Source organism: Aquarana catesbeiana, linkage group LG06, assembly GCF_042186555.1.
Source record: "Aquarana catesbeiana isolate 2022-GZ linkage group LG06, ASM4218655v1, whole genome shotgun sequence".
Taxonomy (NCBI): domain Eukaryota; kingdom Metazoa; phylum Chordata; class Amphibia; order Anura; family Ranidae; genus Aquarana; species Aquarana catesbeiana.
The window spans coordinates 131,760,484-131,786,191 of NC_133329.1; the positions used below are offsets into that span (position 1 = coordinate 131,760,484).

At 43.5% G+C, this 25,708-nt stretch overlaps 1 protein-coding gene across 2 annotated transcripts in view; it reads right to left on the reverse strand.

The window, feature by feature from the left end:
* Positions 1-25,708, reverse strand: part of LOC141148928 (cytochrome P450 2W1-like) — a 103,015-nt gene that overhangs the window by 36,793 nt on the left and 40,514 nt on the right. For both annotated transcript variants that reach the window (XM_073636819.1, XM_073636820.1), the window contains 3 exons: positions 16,914-17,063; positions 13,970-14,127; positions 10,523-10,696 (listed from right to left, as the gene is read on the reverse strand). In XM_073636819.1, coding sequence (XP_073492920.1) covers positions 10,523-10,696; positions 13,970-14,127; positions 16,914-17,063 — 482 coding nt within the window. The remainder of the gene's footprint in view (positions 1-10,522; positions 10,697-13,969; positions 14,128-16,913; positions 17,064-25,708) is intronic.

Here is a 25,708-nt window from a genome sequence, read left to right on the forward strand (position 1 = left end):
GTGTTTGATATTTTATTGATCATAAGGAGCACAAGTCACTTTAATATTTATCAGCTGGCACTTTTCCCCTCTCCCCTCCCATCTCTCCCCCCCCCCCTTCCCCTCCCCTCCCCTCCATTTTTCTTTTTTCCTTCACCCCCCCCCCCTCCCCGATCACTTTTTACAAGGTAGTTTTGTATGGTATTAGCAATTTAGGACAGCGCCACACTCACTTTTTTACTTTTTTATTTATTTATCGCTTGCTCCACGCCTGGTGGTGGTTGCGTTTGTGGGGGCAGCAGTCCAACATTTTGATTTTACTTACTCCCATTGCGCGGATTCACCACTTGATTTAGCCTTCGCTCTCTGCCTGGGAAACACAGACAACATTGGTCTGTGAGAGCAAAAGGTTGGTAAAAAGCTGTAGGCTTGCTCAACCTGGTAGTTAGGGCCTGTATATATTGTGTAGTTAGTGCCGAGACATGGCTAGGTTTTTGTTTGGCTATTTTCTGTTCTGTTTGTTTTTTTGAAACACTGTACAGCACCTGTATATAGACTTGTATATATCACCAATAAACACCGCACTGTTTGTCACTACCTCACTGGATTTGATATTTGTGCCTGAAAGACTGCTAATACCAGGGAGCTTTGTACCTGCTACCTATCCCCCCTCCGGTTACTATAGATATAGTGTGTACCAGTCTCTGCTTGGGTGACAGAGGATGAGGAGGATGAGTATGGTTTAGTAAGCCAGACCACCATCTCCTGTGCATGCTGTGGCTGGATAGCATGAGTAACATCTCTAAACAGAGGAAATGATGCCCTGCCTGAGGACTGGCCATGTACACTGATACACTATAATGTACTGCAGTAAAACTGCACTGACGCACTGCAAGATACTGCATCAAACTTGCAGTAACGCACAGAAATATACTGTGTTAAACGGCATGTAACACACTGAAATATATACCATTAAACTTGCAGTAACGCACTGAACTGTACTGCGTTAAATGGAAGGTAACGCACTGCAATATACTGCGTTAAACTTGCAGTAATGCACTGAAATATACTGCGTTAAGCGTGCACTAATGCACAGAAACGTACTGCGTTAAACAGCAAGTAACGCACTGAAATAATCTACATTAAACGGCATGTAATGCACTGAAATATACAGCTTTAAACTTGTTGACACAATGAAATATACTGTGCTAAATGGTCACTACACTCACACTGACTGAACTATCCCTACAGTCACACTAATGTAAAGATGAATAGTGGTCACACTACACTCACACTGACTGAACTATCCCTACATTCACACTAATGTAAAGATGAATGGTGGTCGCACTACACTTACACTGAACTATCCCTAGATTCACACTAAACTGATATTCTACACTGACAATAGAATCAGAATAACACACTTTAACTATCATAGCACTGAACAGAGCCCTGTTCTATCTCTCTCCACGCCAATATCACACAAAAAATGTCCGCTATTGAAAGAATACTTTTATAGTGTGGGGCGGGACTAAGAGCAATAAGCCATGATTGGATAGAGTCATCATGACAGCGTCCAATCATGTGCTCTGTGCCCCGATTTGGCAAAGCTTTCATTGCTTCAGCCAATCAGGGCTTTCAATGCACTGTGCGGCTGTGCAGTGCATTGTGGTCGTTCGGCGGGCCGAATAAATGAGCGAACGAACCGATAAGTTGGTTGTTTGGCGAATAAGCAAACAGCCAATGTTCAGGCCAAACTCCTGCTCGGGCCGAACCATTCCTCATTCCTATACTCTAGAGCAAATCATTACTGAGTTGGCCAAATTCTATACCGACTTATATGGTTCACGTAATGCTTAGATGAAGCCCCGCTTATTTTGGAAGAATTACAGAAGGTGGCCTGTTCTTTCCACAAATAAGGCTCCCAGGGATGATGGCATCCCTATAGAGGTGTATACTACATATGGAGAAACAATATTGCCATGATTGTTGGAAGTCTTTTAATGCCTCATTTGCTGCAGGTCCTCTTCCTGCATCTATGTCCCAGGCTAATGTGGTTTTGCTACTTAACGTGGTTGTAAAGCCACTGTGCAATTTACATACAATCCCCTCTGTTAGAAAATGTTCTATCAGTTGGAAGTCGGGTACACGTGTTTCGTAGGTATGGTAAAGTTTCTACACTGCATACCAAATTAATTGAGTTCCCTATACACATAAGGGTATTGGCACAGCGGAGATGAATAAAAGTTGATGGCGTTGCGGACAGGGGTTTTCTTCCCCAACACTCATACCGCTAAGCATGATTGAGCACCTTCCATCCTCTTTATTTAGGCAGCAAGTTTTTGGGATGTTTAAGTTCTATTTAGTTTCTGTTATGTTTTGTTTTTTTTCAAATATAAGTTTTTATTAAGGAAACACATATGGAGAGATTCCAACATTACGACATAGATGTACATGTTATCGAGAAAAAAGTACAGGAAGTTTGAAGACATTGCAACTGTCATTACGATATACATCTGCAAAAAATCATACGTGGGAGAAAGAGTCAGCAAGTCATGTACTGTACATTCTTATCGGGTAGTTTGTTTAAAATTTCAAAAAGTGGCAAGATCCTCCCCGTGCTCATTTTTGTTTTTCGAAAGCATTAGAGTAGTAGAGGGTGGAATAGTAAGGGAAAAAGAGGGGGGTGGGGGAGGGAGGTAAGAGGGAAGGAGGAGGGGAGGGGGGGCAGAGACAGGGCGAGGGCGGGGAGTGGACGACACCACTCCAGGCTAAAGTAGTGTTATGTCCCTAGAAGGGATGTCCCTTCATCAGAGTAAATGAAAATATTCCAAAGACTCCAGGTCTTTGTGTATTTCTCTTGCTTGTGTTGCACGGTAAGGATCAGGTCTTACATTTTGTTTGTTTCTTCTATTTTTCTCAGCCAGCACCCATCAGTCGGTGAACACTGCTGCTTCCAGTAAAGGGGTATGCATGTAACAATGTTTTTTTGTAGGATTTGATTGGGATCTTTGATAGGTGTAGTAGGAAGAATGATGCATCCTCCTGTATTTTGTAATCTGTGAATGTTTGTGTAATACGGAGGACTTCTGTCCAGAAATTCTTCAATCTTGGGCAGGAAAACATGTAACAATGAAACCTCGTCTTCTCCGCACCGCCAACAGCGGTCCGAGGAAGTCGGGAAGCATTTGTGTAGCCTGGTGGGTGTGAGATACCATCTGGAGAAGATCTTAAAATTTGTTTCCTGCATTTTGGTGCATAAGGAGGATTTGATGGCAAAGGTGATGATTCGTTGTTTCTGTGTTTTTGAGAATTTCCGATTGAGGTCAGTCTCCCATCTTTCCAAGCACCATAGGCTTGGTTGCTTAGGGGGTGAATTTAAGAGAGAGTACATTTGTGAGAGAGTCTGTGATATTGGCCCGGTCCCCGAGCAGTATTCCTCAAAAGTTGTCAGTGGGCGGGAGAAGGTTTGTGGGTCAGGGATGGAGTGTAGGAAGTGGTGTAATTCCAAAGGGGAAGGCGGTAGTTACCCGATGTGTCAGTCAGTTCCGCAAGGGACGACGTCCATCGACCTGATGTTACAAACTTGGAGGCCTGTTCCCATCCCAGGTCTCTCAAACTTGAGTATTCCGCCGGGTGCAGGCCTGGTGTGAAGTTTGGGTGTCCAAGAATCAGAAAAAGTGGTGAAGTCTCTGATGTCAACAGTGCTTGTGTGGCTACATGAGAACTGTGTCTTAACGTAATCCCAATCAATGGGTGGGATTTCAATCTCGGGGACAGAGAATTGTAACACCAAAGTGCACTCTTTAGAGGGATAGTGGTCTGAGATTGTTCTATTTGTGTCCAAAGCTTATGTGTTCTGTTTCGTCTCCAGTCTAAGACTCTGCCTAAGTGAGTGGCCTGGTAGTATCTTCGGATGTCTGGTATCGCTAGGCCTCCATTCTGTTTTGGGTAGTGACATTTGGATTCTGTTTAATCTAGGTTTTTTTTGAGCCCAGGTGAAACGGGTGAGGAGGGCTTGTACTTGCTTGAGGAAAGTTGTAGGAATCTGAATGGGGAGAGCTTGGAACAGGTAGAGGAATTTGGGAAGGATACACATTTTTATCAGGTTACATCTGCCGAACCAAGAGTGTACCGTATATACTCGAGTATAAGTCGACCTGAGTATAAATCGAGGCCCCTAATTTACCACAAAAAACTGGGAAAAACTTATTGACCCGAGTATAAGACGAGGGTGAGAAATGCTGCTGCTACTGTAAGTGGAAAAAGAGGGTCAACAATGCCCATCTGCAGCTGCATGCCTCCCTGTGTCCTGTGCAGCCTACCTGTATCCTGTGCATGTGCATGTGTCCTGTGTCCTGTACATGTGCATGTGTCCTGTGTCCTTTGTCCTGTGTCCTGTACACGTGCATGTGACCTGTGCCCTGTGTCCTGTACATGTGTCCTGTACATGTGTATGTGTCCTGTGTCCTGTGCATGTGTCCTGTGTCCTGTACATGTGTCCTATACATGTGTTCTGTACATGTGTATGTGTCCTGTGTCCCTGTGTCCTGTGCATGTGTCCTGTGTTCCTGTGTCCTGTACATGTGCATGTGTCCCGTGTCCCTGTGTCCTGTGTCCTGTACATGTGTATGTGTCATGTGTGCATGTGTCCCGTGTCCCTGTGCAGCCTACCTGTGTCCTGTGCAACCTCCGTGTGGTGATCTCCATCCTCCCTGTGGCGATCTCCATCCTCCGATCAGCGTGTGATAATACAGTTCGGCGGCCATTCCACTGTTCAAAAGCCACGCCTCCTCCTCGCCTGTGATAGGCAGAACACTCAGCAGTCAGCAGTCAGCCTATCACGGACATTCTCTCATTCTCATACCACGGACAAGGATGAGAGAATGTCCGTGATAGGCTGTACACTGACTGCTGGGAAATGGAGTGTTCAGCCTATCTCAGACGAGGAGGAGGCGCAGCTTTTGAAAGCTGGAATAGCCTCCGAACTGCATTATCAAACGCTGCCCGCCGTCTGCCTACATAACACGCTGATCATGTAGGCAGACGGCGGTGACTCGAGTATAAGTCAAGGGGGGCGCTTTCAGCCCAAAATAAAGGGCTGAAAATCTCGACTTATACTCGAGTATATACGGTAATCCTTTGTGCCAGGTGTCTAGCAGGGATCGGGTCATTGTCAGTAGTGGTGGAATGTTAAGAGCAAATGTGCGTGATATGTCCGATGGGATAAGCGTTTCTAAGTACTTGAGGGCCGAATTCGTCCACTTAAAGTGGAAGCTTGACTGGATGGTTGAGATGGAGTGGGGAGGGACATCTACACCCATAGCATCTGATTTAGTAAAGTTTATTTTTAAATTTGAGATGGCTCCATATATGTCGAATTCCTTCATTAAGTACAGTAAGGAAGTCGTTGGGTATGTCAGGGAAAAAGGTAGATCATCCGCATATGCAGAGACTTTACACTGGGAGTCTCCAACTAGGAGTCCTTTCATGTTGGGGTTCAATCTTATTTTACATAAAACTGGTTCCAGGGAAAGGGCAAAAAGGAGGGGGAGTATTGGGCATCCCTGTCTCGTGCCGTTTTCAATAGGGAAAGGATCAGATAACAGTCCATTCACTTTCACCTGAGCTGTTGGGTTAGAGTAAATCCTACCTATCCAGCATCCGCTCTCCCACGCCAATGTGACGGAGGACAGAGAACATAAAGTTCCAGTTCACTCTGTCGAATGCTTTTTCGGCATCTGTACTAACAAAGACACATAGAGTACGGCTAGTGTTTGCTATGTGGATGAGGTTCAGCACCTTGATGGTGTTGTCCCTCGCTTCTCTTGTAGGAATAAAGCCCACCTGGTCTAGATGTGACAGGGATTGGAGGTGTTGCGCTAAGCGGTAGCTAAAATTTTGGCAAACAGCTTTAGGTCAGTATTTAAAAGAGAAATAGGTCTATAACTCCCACAGGACCCCGGATCTTTCCCTTCTTTGTGAATCAGCGTAATGTGAGCTTTTATGGTGTCTCTGGGGAATTGTGTCCCTGTGCCTATTGCGTTAAAGAATGTCACCATTCGTGGGCCTATAATCGGGAGGAGAGTTTTGTAATATTGGACGATATAACCATCTGGGCCCAGGTCTTGCTTGGTTTCATGGTCCAAATAGCGAGTTGAAGCTCCTCTAAAGTAATCGGGGAGTCCAGGTCCTCTAGGGCTTCCAAGGGTAGGGAGGGCATTTGTGAGGTTGTTATGTAGTCATCAACAACAAACAGGGGGTTCCTGTTTGGTAGGTTGTATAGTGAGTGGTAGAAGTCCCTGAACTCGCGTGATATGTGCTTCGGTAGTGGGACTTTTCTCCCGTCTGGGCACTTAATTTGGGGGATGTAGGCTGCTGATTTTGTTCCTTAACTGATCTGGCTAATACCCTACCACATTTGTTTCTTGACTCAGTGGTCGGTGTCTGACAGGGTATCACATGCTTTCGCTCTTGATAGGGGGACTAGGCGGGGTTGTCCCCTGTCCCCCCCCTACTTTTTGCTATTGCAAAACCTTGGCAGCCCTGGTTTATAATAGTCCCCACATCACCAGGTTCATATATGGCGAGCTGCATGAGAAGATCATGCTACATGCTGATGAGATGTTGTTATTTTTGGGAGACATATCCACCTCCCTACCTGTGGTCATGACCATTATCTCTGATTTTGACCATTACTCAAGCCTCGCCATCAATTAGGCTAAATCCGCTTTGATGCTGTTGGACGATGAACCAGGACAGCCAATGATGTTTTTGTGCCCCATCCCTGTTATCCACTCTTTTAAATAGTTAGGTATTCCAGTCTCCCTCATGCTCACTGATTATTGCCGACTTAACATTTATCCTCTGCTCACACGTTTCAGGGATAGGGTTATTGTATGGAATAAACTTAAAATGACAGTGACAGGGAGAACTAATCTGATCAAGATGATCCTCATGCCACAATTGTTATATTTGCATCATAACTCCCCAGTGGTAGTCCCGTTAAAATTATTCAGAGTGGTCAACTCCCTTTTTAGAACGCTGCTATGGAATAATTATCCCCAATGATTAAACTTGTACAACTGCAATACCCTAAAGATGGTGGTGGCCTTGCACTCCCTAATCCCTTGCTCTACTACTTAGCTGCTCAACTACAGCACTTAATAGGCTCCATGTCTTCCACCCCGACAGGATCCGCTGCTCGCCTTATGCTTTTTTTGACCAATGCGGACTCCCACTTATGTGCTTCTTCAAAAGGTTTGGAATAAATCTAAGCAACTGCAACAGGTGGTTGGGTTCACTGCGTATAGTCCCATTTGGTGTGATAAAACATATACAGAGCTGGCTAAATTGCAACAGGGACCCAGATGGCACGCTCTAGGAGTGACCCATTTATCCCAAATTTGTGGAAGTGGAAGAAGGACATGGGGTCATTCACAGGGGACCAATGGGAGGAGGCGTTTCAGTCGGTCACCATTTGCTCTTTAAATATCTCCCAGAAACTGTTGCAATTCTACAGTTTGCTAAGAGCGCATTACACCACCTTAAAACTTTATAAAATGGGCAAACTTGCAGACCCACTGTGTAGCAAACGTAGATGCACCCGGGGACCTCATTCATGTACTCTGGCGTTGCCCAAAGCTTCACCGGTACTGGACCGGGATCCTATCCACTCTCAATCAAGTTTTTCAAACTGCTGTACCTCTAGACCCGATATGTTGTTTGTTAGGTGTTCTTGAGGAAGCAATCCTGGAGGAGATGACTAGAGTGGCCTTTACCCGTGCCTTGTTTCAGGCTCAGAGTGATTCTAGTAGGCTGTAAATCTACGACTTCACCCTCCCTCAAAACATGGGTGTCGTATGGGGAATACTCTTCTCCTTGAGAGGTATATACAGTATATCAACATAGGGGATATTTGGGAAAGTTTGAGAGGATATTGGCACCTTAGCTAAATACACCTGGATTGAGTCCTAGGGAACTTATCCAGATGAGACTATTGCAATATCCAGTTGGATAAATGTGTCCAATAGCACTGAGATTATATATGGCTTTTTTTTTCTTCTTTCATTTTTCTTTCTTGAATATTAATATGTCTGTCTTATTTCTTTTGGTTATTCTTTTTTGAATGGCTTATTTGATGACTGGTCCGCTAGGGCATTGTTATGCTATGGTCTAACAACTTTTTACACTGGAATGTTTTATCTTTAGTAAAACTTTCTTGATATAAAAATAAAAGACAAAAAGGCCTGGGGACTCAAGTGGTTAATGATGCAATGCAGGGAGCAAGGAAGATGTACAGAAGACAGTAACCCATAGCAGCTACTCAGATTTCACTTAGTGGGGACGGAAAGTATTCAGACCCCCTTAAATTTTTTACTCTTTGTTATATTGCAGCCATTTGCTAAAATCATTTAAGTTCATTTTTTTCTTCATTATTGTACACACAGCACCCCATATTGACAGAAAAACACAGAATTGTTGACATTTTTGCAGATTTATTAAAAAAGAAAAACTGAAATATCACATGGTCCTAAGTATTCAGACGACTTTGCTCAGTATTTAGTAGAAGCACCCTTTTGATCTAATACAGCCATGAGTCTTTTTGGGAAAGATGCAACAAGTTTTTCACACCTGAATTTGGGGATCCTCTGCCATTCCTCCTTGCAGATCCTCTCCAGTTCTGTCAGGTTGGAAGGTAAACGTTGGTGGACATCCATTTTTAGGTCTCTCCAGAGATGCTGAATTGGATTCAAGTCAGGGCTCTGGCTGGGCCATTCAAGAACAGTCACAGAGTTGTTGTGAAGCCACTCCTTCGTTATTTTAGCTGTGTGCTTAGGGTCATTGTCTTGTTGGAAGGTAAACCTTCGGCCCAGTCTGAGGTCCTCAGCACTCTGGAGAAGGTTTTCGTCCAGGATATCCCTGTACTTGGCCGCATTCATCTCTCCCTCGATTGCAAGCAGTTGTCCTGTCCCTGCAGCTGAAACCCCCCCCCCCACAGCATGATGCTGCCACCACCATGCTTAACTGTTGGTACTGTATTGGACAGGTGATGAGCAGTGCCTGGTTTTCTCCACACATACCGCTTAGAATTAAGGCCAAAAAGTTCTATCTTGGTCTCATCAGACCAGAGAATCTTATTTCTCACCATCTTGGAGTCCTTTAGGTGTTTTTTTTAGCAAACTCCATACAGGCTTTCATGTGTCTTGTACTGAGGAGAGGCATCTGTCGGGCCACTCTGCCATAAAGCCCCGACTGGGGGAGGGCTGCAGTGATGGATGACTTTCTACAACTTTCTCCCATCTCCCGACTGCATCTCTGGAGCTCAGCCACAGTGATCTTTGGGTTCTTCTTTACCTCTCTCACCAAGGCTCTGCTCCCCCGATAGCTCAGTTTAGCCGGATGGCCAGCTCTAGGAAGGGTTCTGGTCGTCCCAAACGTCTTCCATTTAAGGATTATGGAGGCCACTGTGCTCTTAGGAACCTTAAGTGCAGCAGAAATTTTTTTGTAACATTGGCCAGATCTGTGCCTTGCCACATTTCTGTCTCTGAGTTCTTCAGGCAGTTACTTTGACCTCATAATTCTCATTTGCTCTGACATGCACTGTGAGCTGTAAGGTCTTATATAGACAGGTGTGTGGCTTTCCTAATCAAATCCAATTAGTATAATCAAACACAGCTGGACTCAAATGAAGGTGTAGAACCATTTCAAGGATGATCAGAAGAAATGGACAGCACCTGAGTTAAATATATGAATGTCACAGCAAAGGGTCTGAATACTTAGGACCATGTGATATTTCAGTTTTTCTTTTTTAATAAATCTGCAAAAATGTCAACAATTCTGTGTTTTTCTGTCAATATGGAGTGCTGTGTGTACATTAATGAGGAAAAATGAACTTAAATGATTTTAGCAAATGGCTGCAATATAACAAAGAGTGAAAAATTTAAGAGGGTCTGAATACTTTCCGTCCCCACTGTATAAGCCACCTAAATGGTCATTAAAGGGTACTGAACCATGTACCATCAGTGCACTCCCATCATTACTGCCTATCAGTGCCCATCAGTGCCGTTTTTCAATGCCACCTATCAGTGCCACCTATTAGTGCAGCTTCTCAGTGTAGCCTCATCAGTGCCACCTTAGTGCACATCAGTGCAGCCTCAATAGTGCACATCAGTGAAGGAGAAAAATTACCTATTTGCAACATTTTATAAGAGACACTGAGAAAAAATTAAAAAAAAAAAAAGATTCTGTCTTTTTTTATTTGTTTAGCAAAAAAATAAAAAAAAACAGTGGTGATTAAATACCACCAAAAGAGAGCTCTACCCAATACCAGCAGTGCCCTTAAACATCTTTTACCTATATTTCCTTCTGAAAACAGCAGAACACTTCACATTCTTTAGCTCCATATCTGTATATCTGCTGTGTGAGTGGCATTGCTGTCTGTGATTGTTGATGAAATTTGGTAAGAACTAAAAGCTTCCACAGCTCATGTTTCATTTTAAGAGAAACAAACCATTCTGAATTTGTAATTTATGATGCTTACCTTTTCTTGTTTTTGTAGGAATGCTTCACCGTAAGTCCTGAAGGAATCTTCATTTTTAGACTCTTGTGCTTGTTTGAAAAGCACAAGCAAAATTTCATTAAGTTCATCAATTCTCTTTAAAACAAGGCCAGGAGTTTTCAAGAAGTGTTTTAGTATTGGGAACACATTGTAGTACTGCAGATAAATGAATACAGCAGTTTAATTAAAAATGCACTTGGTAGTTGCAATGTTTACACCACTGTTTACACCATACAGTATAAGCAAAAGCAAGTTTGTGTCTATGGCAGCTTTCTTTAGATGCAGAAGCAGAACAAAATATTTAATCATAAGCACATTTATATTGATCTGACATTGTTCAAGGGTTTTAAAAGTACATTTTTTAAAAGTGGGGCATACTTCCCTGCAGCCCAAATGTTAGGGAACTGGTCAGAGATCTGGCAAGCCCCAAAAGGGCTGGGGCTTGCCAGAATTGCCACGATCTAACTGCAGAAGTGTAAAATCAGCTAATGTATGGTAGGATGGGGTATGATATAAATTACTAGATACATTGAGTGGTTGATGAGCTTTGCTAGTCTTCTAACCAGCAATTAAACTTATGCCACGTACACACGGTCAGACTTTACGGCAGACTTTGCCCGGCGGACTTTTCGACGGACTTTACGATGGACTTTCTGAATGAACGGACTTGCCTACACACAGTCCACCAAAGTCCGTCGAATTCATACGTGATGACGTACGACCGGATTAAAACAAGGAAGTTCATAGCTAGTAGCCAATAGCTGCCCTAGCGTGGCTTTTTGTCCGTTGAACTAGCATACAGACGAGCGGACTTTTCGACCTGACTCGAGTCCGTCGGATAGATTTGAAACATGTTTCAAATCTAAGTCCGTCCAACTTTTGAGAAAACAAAGTCCGCTGGAGCCCACACACGATCGAATTGTCAGACGAAATCCCGTCCGCCGGGCAAAGTCTGCCGTAAAGTCCGACCGTGTGTACGCGGCATTACAGTCAAGGTAATTTCCCACCAAACTCCGGTTTATTCTTGTCCTACATAGTGTCTTCAAACTGGTGTAAGACTTCCATCTCCTTGTTGTTTTAGGCAAAATTAGACCCTTCAATATTGTTTAACTGCTGGTCAGTGCAGACACCAACCACAAAAATGGTGTTTTGGATGCTGCACTATGAACTGTGGACAAGGTTTAATATGTGCCTGTATTCTAACCCAAGAACTTAAAAGTAATATAATGCACTTTTTTTCAGCCTTTTCCTCTGTTTTTCTCCTGCCAGTAAAACATTTCCTGTCCTTTGCTGTTTGCTCCTGAGTTGGCCTAGAAAATACCACCCCTTTCTGGATCTACATAAGAATCTAGTGTTCTATGATTTACAGAGGTAACCTGGGCCCAGCTAATAAGCCTCCTTGGGATTTCAGTGTAACACAGTGTACAGGTGTTTACAGGTTCATTGGACCTCTAACCAGAGTAACATTTGTCAAAATCCTAAATTCAGTATGTAATAAAACTCTGTAACATGCAAAATATATCTTTCTTTGTTTTTCATTTAGATGCAAAGGTATTGAGAAATGTACCTGTTCCCCTTGCAGCTGAAAGTTCACTGGTCCACTTCATTTAATCAGGAGAGAACACAGCTTACTGTGTCTACAAATCGTTGTGCTGTACCCTGTTGCACTATACCGTTCTCGATCGGCCTACAGCATGGCACCATGATATCATTGGGGACATTGCTAAAGTAATTGCATCTATTCCTTGGACAGCCCTAGCATGTCTATCATCATAGAAGACACGCCAAGGCTCCACCCACTCTCCTCACAATCAGTCTGCCTATGTGTGGCCTATGCCCCACTCTGCTGATTCTATGCAAAACTCATGCCAAGCTGTCAATCAAAGCTATTCACTCATCATGCCCACTCAAGAGGACATGATAGTAGCTTGACAGCTAGGTGTGTGATATGCAAAATAGACTCAGCCCAATTGAGGCAGTGTTGCCAACCGTAAGTATTTTTACTGGCAGCCAGTAAAAAACAGACACTTTTCTCCTGACAGTCAATGCCAGTGACAGGAAATGGTTGCGAGTAAAAAATATGGCTGTCACGCTCGGCATTTGCAGTTCTGGTCTGGAGCTGATGTAGACCATCCAAGTGCCTGCTACAGTGTGTTTGGGCAGCACCAGCAGGGGGCTGGTCTGACGGAGGAGGTTCCTGTGTGTGTCGTGTGATGTCATGGTGCAAAGAAGCTGAGCGGAGTGGCCAGAACCCTATGTATGGATCTGCGGAACAGGAGCAAGGCAAGCTGGTGCTGTTTGGACTGGAGTGGACTGAAGGAGCCACCTAGCGTGGAGAGAGATTGTCACTGTGATTCAGGAGGGGACGTGTTGTGTCGGTGAGGTGCAGTGGTGGCTGGTGGTATATTTTTTGGGAAGTGGCAAACAATTCACCCACTGCAAACCCCCCGGTCGGTCGGGTTGGTCACAGGCACCCCCCCAGTTGGTCCCAAGCTCCGCACTTACCCTATCTAGGTCTTGGGCAGCGCTTCCTCCGGGCCGTGTCTCCTTCTCCTCCTGGTGCTTCATGGCGGCTTCCCCTGCATCTCCTCCCTCCTCCTCGGAGGCCAAAAGGATTGCTTCTCCTCTCAGCCAAATGACCGGGAGAAGAATAAGGAAGACAATAACAAATATTAATTCATTATTGTCACACAACTGGGAGCTCCCCGAGCCCACCCTTTTTTGAGGCTCTATTAGAGCCTCTGGCTCTAATCGTGTGCTTCAAAAAAAAAAAAAAACCCATTGGAATCCATGCGTCCGGCGCCTTGCATGTAGATTAGGGAGCGGGGTGCACGGATTACGGGCCACCACTGGTGAGGTGTCATTATCATCTATGATGCTGCACACTGCTGTCATTGTCACTGTGAGAGTCAGTTTCATGTGTGTGTGTCTGTCCATTCTCATTTCTTGCCTTCCTGAGTCCTGTCCCTGAGCTACTTACTTAAAATATCGAAAGTAAAATAAAAAATATGTTTTTTGCCTTTATATCTACCTTAAATCACATCACTAATTGCATATTGGACTTGTTTGTAGCCTAAAGACTGAAATTTGCACTTAAAACTGTAACTTTTGGAAATGCCAGTAAAAACTTGACTGTGCCAACATTTTGGGTGTTGTGTCAGTAAATTTCAATCTGGTAGGTTGGCAATACTGAATTGGAGGCATGTGGAATCATGGGAACTGTAGTTCCCTGTGGGAATCACAGATGGTAGCACAATGATGGGAAATTATGTGCTAGCTCTGAAAAACTCCTCCCATCATCACTATCATTAGCCAGCAGTGGAGGCATGATTGGAGAATTGGAGACAGCAATTGAAGGGGTATACTGAGGTAATAATATTTCAGGCATAGAAACAGGATTACCTATTCTGTAAACTAGGATTTCCATACCTTGGCTGAAGGATGTCCAGTGAGTTTAACAACATCATCTATTATTTCTGTCATTTTCTTAAAGGTTAGGTCATCGTAGTCAAAACGTCTCCCAAATAACATACTGAAGGTAATATTGGGGGGAGCACTATAAAAAACCTGTTTTTCAAAAGGTTTACCTAAAGGACAAAATAAACAATGACGGTTAAAGAACAATGCTTATACTAATTGTTCAATAGTATACTTTAAATAGTTTTACTTGTACAGCGTTGTTAAGAAAGTTAAGTTATGGTCATGGCTGCCGAGGACTCTTGTAGACGAAAATTTTTTAGACTAAATTTTGCCCAATGGAGACAGTCCTTAGAAGGTACTTTTTTACTTTTTGCTTTTTGGCAACCAACCTTATACAGGGTGCATCGACTCATAACAAAGGATTCATAGAGCAGCACTTTGGGGTTTCTAAGGAGAGAACACAGCAAAGACGGTTTCCTTTCAGACAATATTAGGCTGATTTACTAAAGTTGTGTTAAAATTTACTTTTTTTTATTTTTGGCTTTAGAGCACATCAACAAAGTACAATATTGCTGTGTGAATAAGAAAAAATATTATATTAATCGTACAGGACTAAAGAATAGATCCTTTGACCATGGATTATATGCTGATACCTTCAGGTGAGCGAAAGCTTTTGCTGGGAACCATCTCCCAGGCTATGTACCATATATAAGACGCACTTTTTTCCAAAAAAATGTGGGGAAATGTCTGTGCGTCATATGGAGCGAATATTGACCAGACCGACCACCTCGAATGGAGTGTGTTAAGCCTGCCTGTGATTGCCGCTGCACAGCTGCTTGTATAGACCCGGACGCCAGCCACCTGTCTGGCTCTGTTCCTCCGCTCTGGACTGCATAGCACCCCCCCTTCTCCCTGATCATTGGGAACGGAGTGTGCTTTCCCTGGGCTGACCCTGGAGTGTTTGGGTCCTCCAAAAACTCCCCCCTTGTTTGACATCTGACAGTTTGGGAGTGGGAACCTCCTCCACACCCTCTGTAAACATCTCACTGTCTCTACACAGAATTAAGGTCGGTGACAGCCATCCATCCCCCCCGGGACTGCAGAGGATAAAGGTTGAAGAATAGGCTGCACACCACAATGTAATACAAAATCTTTATTCCGACATCCCGAAGTGACACCACAAGCTCAGATGCCTCATATGGTAGACGCATGTGTAATGATTAAGCGCTCATAGTAGTGTGAAACGCGTCTATCATACCAGGCATCTGAGCTTGTGATGTCACTTCGTAATAAAGATTTTGGATTACATTGTGGTGTGCAGCCTCTTCTTTTTTTGTGCATTGAATCCGGAGGTGAGCCGAGGCATGCACCCACTATCCATCAGACTTCCCCACTTCAACTGGAGCGGCAAGCCTACATTGTCCTTGACTGCAGAGGTTGATATGCTAGCCATGAGATACTGGGATTCCCAGGCTCCTCTCCATTTGATCATCTGGATAATGTTTGTGAAAGGAAACATTTGTTATCAAAGCTTGATACTTTTTACTTTAATTTTCTGGTTTATTGACAAACTACTGGATCAGCACTCCTTGTGTTGGTATTTTCACTGGGTTGGCAGATCCTATGTAAGTTTACCACATTGATTATTCAATAAACTACCTTTTTTACATGGAACTTTTAGAGGATGTTATCCATTATGCAATCTGAAAGACTGTCATTTTTCACCCATATCTACACTGAGACCATTTGGTTCAGACTTAAGAATATTTTTTTTCATTTTTCCCTCCTCTAAAACCTAGGTGCGTCTTATGGTCAGATTTTTTGCTAGTGTTCTTACGTGATGGACCTCTTTTTCTGATTTGATTAATATTTTTTTCAAATTATTTTTAACCGGATATTCTTTTACTTCCTTATGCTGCCACTTCTATCAAGATCTGACTGCTTATCACCTTATTTTGCTGTTGTACACAACCAATTCACTCTTTGAAATATATTGTCATTCATAGTTGACAATATAACCATTAGAATTGTCTGTTCATGCATTTACAACGTATAAACATTTTGGAAGTGAATACAGATTATTTAGGCAATTATAGGATTCAGAATAAAGATTCTGAGAGAGATGAAAACCCAAATAGAAGACGATTTATTATAGGAAAACGCTATTCATGTTGTCACTTGGAGTTGACTTGATTAAACTTAATAATAACAAGGCAATTGAAGACTAATTACCAGGTATTAAACATCAATCTTTTAACTGGGATGTGTTAAAGCGGATGTAAACCCAACATTTTTTTTAAAATTAAGACTCATATCTGTTACAACAGAGGATGTAACTTCATCTGTGCCCAGTCTTGCCACAAAGAGTTAATCCAGCTCTGAGCATTCCTCTTTTCTTTCTTCAGCAAGATAAAAACAGGCACACAGAGAAATAGGTGTCCCTTCTTCCCCCTTGCTGTGAGTAAAAGTTGATTTCCTTATCTCGTGCACAAGTGTGAGAGAGGCATTCTGTGTACTTCACATCTCTCCCCTCCTTTCTTCTCCAGCTCTCCCAGGATTGGCTGCTCTACACTTCAGCATGATTGGGCATGCTGAAGTCATGTGGTGACTTTCCTGGGTTTCGACTTGATGTTAATTATCATGGGCCATAATCCACCAGACCAGCAGAAGTTCAGTGTAAGAAATATTGATGCCTGGCCAAGGGGAGTGTAGAGGTGGGCGGGGAGTCTACTGACATCACAACTCCACCCACCGAACCCTGGACAACAGACCTGCCTACAGTATCCGGAGTGTTGCAGGGCTCCAAACAGCTAAAGGGGAGATATTTGACAGGTAAGGATACATGCAGGAGGCATGTATAGCCTTATAGATCAGCACTATGGAAGTATTTTAGAAATGATGAGAGTGGGTTTACATCCACTTTAACTATCACTGAATTCTGTATATAACTCACCATTATGAGACTGAATGTATGCATTTAAGAACTGCAGTTCATCAATAATCCTGCCTTCAATTGACCGTTTTCCCATCCCAAGATCTCGTAGAATGGTCAGGGTGAACCTTCGGGTCATTTTCCATATTTCCTTATTTGAAAAAAGGATTCCTAAAAGAAAAAAGTTATGTATGTAGAATGCTGGAGATTATTTTGCAGAAAATTGTGTGTGTGTGTGTGTGTATGTGTAAAAAAATATATAGATGGTCAAATGAATTGTGTGTATATATATATATACTTTCATATGAGCCATTCACACTATACTTGTAGATAGAGTTTTGGAAAACTCTCAAAACTAAATGTTCCTTCATACATATCCTTTAAACTAAATGCGTGTCTCTAAAGCAGTGTTTCTCAACCAGGGTGCCGTGACACCCTGGGGTGCTGTCTGGGTTCCCTTGGGTGCAGTGAGCTTGGGACCCAGTTTGCCCTGGTATTATTGTCATAGGTTTACATGGTGCAGGAAGGACAAACTCCAGCACCATAATAACCAATGGCGATGGTGGTCCTTTCTCCCATACCATGGCAATGCATGACTCTTATCCAGGGCAGGCAGCATGCAGGGCCAGCCTCAGGATTCAGGAGAAAATGGAGGTCTGCCACCTCCAGGCCTCCTCCAACCCCTGACCCCTGCTGCGCTGCTTGAGCCAAATGGTAGGAATCTGGTATGAAGAGGGGACTGTGTGATTGGGGTCTCTGTAATAGGGGGCTGTGTGATTGAGGGGTGCTATGATGGGACGTCTGATGTTAAGGGGTGACTTTGACCTCTGATGTGATGGGGAAACCTCTGATGTGAAGGGGGGCTTCTGATGTGAAATTTCATCAAGGTGGCTGTTTGCATTGTCCGAGGCTCAGGTTACCCAATGATAAATAACATTTACATTTTATGAGTTTTAGACTGGGGTGCCTCGAGATTTTCCATAAGAGGAAAGGGTTTTAAAAGGTTTAAGGATTTAAAGTGAGAGTAAACTCCCATGTATGACTTTTACCTGTAGGTAAGCCTATAATAAGGCTTAAATATAGGTACAGTAAAAACCTCCTAAACAGCACCGTTTAGGAGATATTTACCTTAGATGCAGCCGGTGACGTCACCAGCGCATGCGATCTGAAGTAACGGCATAGCCATGTCGTGCCATAAACAGCGACTCCTGCGTGCCAATCAGATAGCTGAAGCCTGCAAACCCGGAAAGAAGACTGGGTGAAGATGGAAGCTCCTTGAGCAGTGACAGCACGCCACTGGAGTGCTTCGTTTTCAGGTAAGCATGTCATGCGATGCATACTAGCACATTATTATTCATGATTTATATAGTGCCAACAGTTTATGCAGCGCTTTACAATGTAGAGGGAGGACAGCACTATCACAGTACAGTTCAATACAGAAGGGACAGGAGAGCCCTGGTCATAGAGCTTACATTCTAAAGGGAGGGGGTGGTGGTACAAAAGGTAATAGATGCAGGGAATGATTTGATGGGGGTGGCTCGGGGACAGTTGTTGGGTGTGGGATAGGCTTCTCTGAATAAGTGAGTTTTCAGGGATCTCCTAAAGGTGGACAGGTTAGGGGCTGATCGGATATACCAGGGCAGGGAATTCCAGAGGATGGGAGAGGCTCTGGAGAAGTCCTGAAGGAGAGCATGAGAGGAGGTAACAAGGGAGCTAGAGAGCAGGAGGTCCTGGGAGGAGCGGAGGGGACGATTTGGGCGATATCTGCAGATGAGGTTGGTGATGTAGCTGGGGGCGATGTTGTGGATGGCCTTGTATGTTGTCTTTAGCAGTTTGAATTTTATACGGTGGGGTAGGGGAAGCCAGTGAAGGGATTGGCAGAGAGAGGCAGCAGTCACAGATCGATTAGTGAGGTGTATTAGTCTAGCAGCACCATTCATAATAGACTGAAGGGGGGGATAGCCTGCGTAAGGGTAGGCTGTTAAGGAGAGAGTTGCAGTAGTCAAGGCGGGAAATAATCAAGGAGTGAATAAGTTACTTTGTGGTGTCATTAGTCAGGAAAGGTCAAATTCTGGAGATGTTGCGAAGGTTAGGGTGGCAGGATTTAACCAGTGACTGGATGTGGGGGCAGAAGGAGAGGTCAGAGTCAAGGATTACACCCAGCACCCTGGCATGTGTGTAGGGACCAATGGTTGTTCTGTTGATCTTAATGGTAAAGTCATTGGGGGGGGGACCGGGAAGGAGGAAATATTACAAGCTCACTTTTAGAAAGACTGAGTTTGAGAAAGTGGTGTGACATCCATACCGATATGTGATTCAGTAAATTTGAGATCCATGAGGTGATCGAAGGGGTGAGTTGAGGAGTGGAGAGATAGATCTGGGTGTCATCGGCGTAGAGGTGGTATTGCAAGCCATGGGAGGTTATCAACCGGCCCAGGGAAGATTTATAGAGTGAGAATAGGAGGGGCCCAAGGACAGAGCCTTGGGGTACCCCAACAGAGAGAGGAAGAGAAGCAGAGGAGATGGAGTTGTAAGTGACACTGAAAGTGCGCTGAGATAGGTAGGAGTAGAACCAGGATAAAGCAGAATCACAGAGGCCAAGGGAGTGTAGTTTGCTGAGGAGGAGCAGGTGGTCAACTGTGTCGAAGGCAGCAGAGAGGTCTTATGCCGCGTACACACGAGCGGACTTTACGGCAGACTTTGCCCGGCGGACTGGATTTCGTCAGACAATCCGATCGTGTGTGGGCTCCAGCGGACTTTGCTTTCTCAAAAGTTGGACGGACTTAGATTTGAAACATGTTTTAAATTAATTCGTCGAAATCGAGTCCGGTCGAAAAGTCCGCTCGTCTGTATGCTAGTTCGACGGAAAAGCCACGGTAGGGCAGCTATTGGCTGCTGGCTATGAACTTCCTTGTTTTAGTCCGGTCGTACGTCATCACGTACGAATTCGACAGACTTTGGTGGACTGTGTGTAGGCAAGTCCATTAATTCAGAAAGTCCGTCGTAAAGTACGTCAAAAAGTCCGCCGGGCAAAGTCTGCCGTAAAGTCCGACCGTGTGTACGCGGCATAAGAGTATGAGTATGGAGTAATGGCCATTGGTGTTAGTAGGTCATTGGTGAGTTTTAGTAGGGCAGTTTCAGTAGAATGTTGTGGATGGAAGCCGGACTGTAGGGGGTCGAGAAGGTTGTTGTCTGTGAGGTAGCGACTCATTCGGTTATGAGCTTTCAATGAGCTTGGAGGCAAATGGAAGCAGGGAGATGGGTCTTAAGTTATTCAAACATGTGGGGTCTAGTGATGGTTTGTTAAGTATGGGGGTAACCAGTGCATGTTTGAGCAGGGAAGGAAAGGTGCCGGAGGAGAGGCAGAGGTTGAAGATGTGGGTTAGGGAGTTTAGGATAGTGTGGGAAGGTGGTCACAGTAATTGTGAGGGGACAGGTGGTGGGGTGGGCCATGGAGAGGAGTTTATCAAATTCATCGGTGGTAACTAGGCAGAAGGAGGAGAGTATTGAGTGTGGTGTTGGACCTGATGTGTTGGGTAGGGGAGGAAGTTGAATGCTGGATATCTCCTTGCGAATGGTGTCGAGTTTGCTTTTGAAATGGTTGGCAATCTGTTGAGCGGTAAGCAAGTTGGTGGGTGGGGGCAGTGGGGGGTGAAGTAAGGAATTAAGGGTAGAAAAGAGTTGACAAGGTTTGGATGAGAGGGTTTTGATGAGAGTGTTGTAGTAGGTTTGTTTAGCAGTGTGGAGGCAGGAGTTGTATTTGAGAAGGGAAGATTTGTAGAGGGTAAAGTCTTGCAGGGACTTAGATTTATGCCATGCTCGCTCAAGAGCACAGCTGCATCTCTTGAGACTTCTGGTGTCGTCTGTTTGCCAGGGTTGTGGCAGATGGGGCCTGGTTCTGCATATAGAAAGAGGAGCAAGTCTGCCTAGGGAGGATGACAGCGTGTTGTTGTAGATGGAAGTGGTTAGGTCTGGGCAGGACAGGGGTGCGATTTTGTCGTAAAGGCCATCAGTAGCAGAATGAAGAAGGGAAGGGTTGAGGTTTCGAAGGTTTCTGCGGGTAGTGGTTTGTGGATTGGCAGCATGGGAGGTAGGAGACAAGGAGAGTGTGAAACGGATAAGGTTGTGATCAGAGAGAGGAAAGGGGGTGTTAGAGAGGTTGCAGAGAGTGCAGCGATGGGAGAATACGAGGTCGAGAGTATTGCCGTTGGAGTGAGTGGTGGTTTGTGTCCATTGTGTTAGGTTAAAAGAGGAGGTTAGGTTGATCAGTTGAGAAGTGGTTGCAGTATTAACATTGATTGGAATGTTAAAGTCACTTAGGATGATGACAGGTACTTCAGAGGAGACAAAGTAGGGTAGCCATGCAGAGAAGTCATCCAGAAAGTGTGACACTGGTCCAGGAGGCCGATAAATGACTGCGACCCTCAGACAAGCTGGAGAGAAAAGACAAATGCAGTGCACTTCGAAAGAGCAGGGGGAATGAGTGGGAGGTGTCAGAAAAAAGGGAAAGTCCCCCATATGGGGTTTTTTAGCAGCAAAAAGTTTGAGGAATACTACATGGAATACAATTGATTTTATTTGGACATAGTATCAAAAATTTGACAAAAACCATCAAAACCTGAGCTGTGGTACAAAAGATTAAAACAACAACATCACTAGTGTAGCTGTACACAATAATACACAGTGCTCAAACATTAGTGTAGAGATGATATGCGAATACTGATGCGTTTCGACCCCACAGGTCTTCTTAAGAGGATTTTATGAGCTGTAAAGATGTTTATATGTATTTAAATTCATAGTTGTAATCATAAAGTAAAAAGAAAAGGAGAATAGTAGACATTTTTATATAGTTACCCAACATATTGTGTTATGCAATGTCTCAAGAGCGTTTGGAGGGAAAACCCCCTTACTTGATCTATGAATCCCCGGTCGGCCACATTCATTCCACACAGTGTCCCTCCAATTCTTCATTTCTACTCTTCTTCCATCATACTAATGATTTTTGATAATACAATTACTTTATACATAATTTATAGATATATCTATGGTTAATAACCCTCGGTCTTACTTGCACACTGATGCTAATGTTTTTTATAACCATGTGTTGAAGGATTAGGGAACATATATGAACACATTCATACATTTATATAGATATATGTGGGGGTTTTCTGTCCAGTCATCAACCGCCATTTACCATTCCTAGTATTTAGTATTTAATATTGGAAGTTTATATTATATCTCTACCTTTGCTAAAATATACTCATATTATGGTGATTCAATGCCCCAAATGCAGGTGCTTTTCATCCCCCTCCGTGCTCCCCCTTGGCTATTGCGGTTGCCACAAATGTGACTCCTCGTAAGACACGCATGAGCACTTGGCTTTCTCCCCTTCTTCGTGGATGCACTGGCTGACCAGGGATTCTTGGATCAAGTAAGGGGGTTTTCTCTCCAAAGGCTCTTGAGACATCACTTAATACTATATGATTTATAACTATATAAAAATGTCTACTATTCTGCTTTTCTTTTTACTTTATGATTACAATTATGAATTTCAATACATATAAACATCTTTACAGCTCATAAAATCCTCTGAAGAAGACCCGGTAGGGTCGAAACGCATCAGTATTCGCATATCATCTCTACGCTAATGTTTCAGCACTGTGTATTATTGTGTACAGCTACACTAGTGATGTTGCTGTTTTTATCTTTTGTACCACAGCTCATGTTTTGATGGTTTTTGTCAAATTTTTGATACTACGTCCTAATAAAATCAATTATGTTCCATGTAGTATTCCTCAAACTTTTTGCTGCTAAAAAAACCCATATGGGGGACATTCCCTTTTTTCTGACAATTTCTGGGGTGTGCAGCTATTTTCTTCTCTCCCATAAGTGTCTTTCTTTTCTACAGAGAGGGAGGTGTGGGAAGAACCTGGAAGGTGCATTGTGCGGAGAGGAGCAGTCCGACACCACCTCCTTTTTCGGCCACTGGGTCTGGTGGAGTGAGTCCAGAGGAGGCGACTGTGGAACAGAGCAGCTGGAGAGGTAGTGTCGAATTCCTGGAGCCAGGTTTTGGTAATAGCAAACAGATTAAGGGATTTGGGGAGGAAAAGGTCATTGACAGAAGCTAGTTTGTTGAAGACCGGGCGGGCATTCCAGAGGGCACATGAAAGAGGGGGGCTGACTTGTGGAATCAGGGGAATTGGGATGAGAAGGTGGAAGTTACGACTACTGTGGTAAGGCCGGAGTGGGATTTATAGGAGGGCAGTGTAGTGGAAGTGGTGATACTGTGTGGGCTTAGAATGAGCAGGAGGTGATATGTGCAGTAATATTGAGTGGGCAGAAGAGAGGGAGATATGTATAGGTTGGGGGCTGGAGAGGGGGGGTAAGGACATGAGAGTTTGAGGAGAGAGGACTTTATAGCAAAGATTAGTGTGAGCATGTTGGAGAGTGGGGAGATGGGAATAGAAGGAACAATACAGAACAGATTACAGCGCACACATACAAAAATGACATTTATCCTGCAAGGCTAGATAAAAACACCTGAACATATTCAAAAACACGGGGGTTTGGTCACACTAAATGGTCATATAGTGCTAAGCCCACTTACTGCGACAAAGTACCCCGAATTAGTGGGTCCTACCCTGGTAATAGAATGAAAGAACCTGTGTCTCAATCATGGGAGATAAACTCCTCTATGTGTGAGAACCAAAGGGATTCCTCCTATGCACTGGTGGCCACTAATAAAAGGTAATGAAGAGGGGGAGGGGGAGGAATAGGGAATAGAAGGAAGGCTGAGGAAAGTTAGAGGATGAAGGGGAACATCGTGTAAAATAGGTGTGGAACACTAATGTCTGTACTTACTTTTTTGTAACAATGCCTTAGTCAAAGTGCCCATGTACAAGTGCCACTTAGGAAATAGCTGGACTAAACAGGCATCAGTGCAGAGATCCGGGTCCGCCGCTGATCGGCGTGCGTTCCACGGAGGGCAGAAATAGCATCAATGGTTGACGAAACCGGAGGTACATCAACGCACTTTATTTTGGAGCATCCAGCACTTTGAAAGAGACTGTTTGTTTATTTGTCTTTATTATTGATTGTCAGCACTGCCAGTGTAAAGGGGAAAATAAAGATAAGGATGATGGATCTGAGGCTTTCAGTTTCAAAATCAATTCACCAATAACTCCAGCATGACAGCCCCAAAGCCAGCATTTGTAGAAGCTTTCATATTTCTGAACTTGTAGGCTGTAGTGCATGCCTGCTTTATTACATCTTGCAAAATCCATTTTGGTTGTCTTTGACAGATGTCTTTGACAGATACATAAAGAGAAACTCCAGGTAGAATTGCTAAGTGATTATGTAGTGTGTACAAAAATGTTACCATCTATATAAAAGTATATCCTACATCAGGATCGCTGTTTAGTGAAAAAATGGCAGTTTCACTCATGCAGGAAAGTGCAGGTAGCACTGTACTTCCAGCACTGCAGCTATGAGAGTTGCGTCTCTCATACAGGGAAGGGATCCTTACATTTATCCATCCCTCCTCTCCCTCTCACCATTCACAGAACACGTTGTATTCTCTTTACAGAATACAAGACATTAATGTGATTGGACAAGGGAAGAAGAGGGGTTGATAAACTACAGGATCACTTCCACAGCTCTTGTCCTTTCACAGAATGCCTTGCTTTGCAGCATAAATAGAACTGTGATCGTTACGCTATACAGCAGTGATCCAGATGTTGGATATATACAAGTAACTTTTTTGTACACACCAAATATCGCAATAGCATTCTGGCTGGAGTCTCTCTTTAAGGAGTTCACTTATTCACTGTACTAGACATGTGCACTGACAAAAAATTATTTCGTTTTCGTTTCATTCGTTATTTTGCTTTTTTCGAAAATTCAGAAAAAGCGAAAATTCGGATTTTTAAATTTTCGTATTTTTCGAAAATTCTAAAGAAAATCAGTAAAATTCAAAATAATAACTAACTAATAAGTTATAGGTATTGGAATTTCCTTTCAAATTTGGCTGTTAGTGAACGTAACGAATACAAATTTATCTGAAGTTACGAATTATCCGAAATAACGAATGCCCCATCTAAACAAATGGAATGGAAAAAATTAATAATTAACAATAATAATAATAAAACCTTTTTATTATTATTTATTATTAGATCGTTACGTTCCATTCGTTTAGATGGAAAGTAATAATAGGGCTTTGCCTCATCTAGCCGACTAGGTTGCCTATGCTTCCCATCCCGGCATATAATAAAGAACAAGATTCCTCAAGGTTTGGGACTTTAAATGGACGCAAGGCAGTAATATTATAAAAGTACAAAATTTATTGGACAAACAATAAATAAATCAACAAATGTAATACATTGTAAATATGAATGTAAACAGATAACCTATCAGGTACTTCACCCACCTCCCTCTCTGACACTCTCCTCTTTTGAGGCACATTGCATTCGTCTATTCTCTCCCATTTCTCTAAGAATTGCTGTCATCTACCGACCCCCTGGTCCAGTATAAGCCTTTCTTGATGACTTCTCTGCCTGGCTACCCTACTTTCTCTCTTCTGAAATCCCCACAATTATTCTTGGGGACTTCAACATCCCTGTTAACACTAACACTACTATTACTTCTAAACTTCTCAGTCTAACCTCATCGCTTGACCTGAAGCAATGGATACAGGCTCCTACCCACTCCAACGGCAACACCCTTGACCTTGTCTTCTCCTATCTGTGCACTCCGTGCAACCTTTCCAACAATCCACTCCCACTCTCTGATCACCACCTTATTAGTTTTGCTCTCTCCCT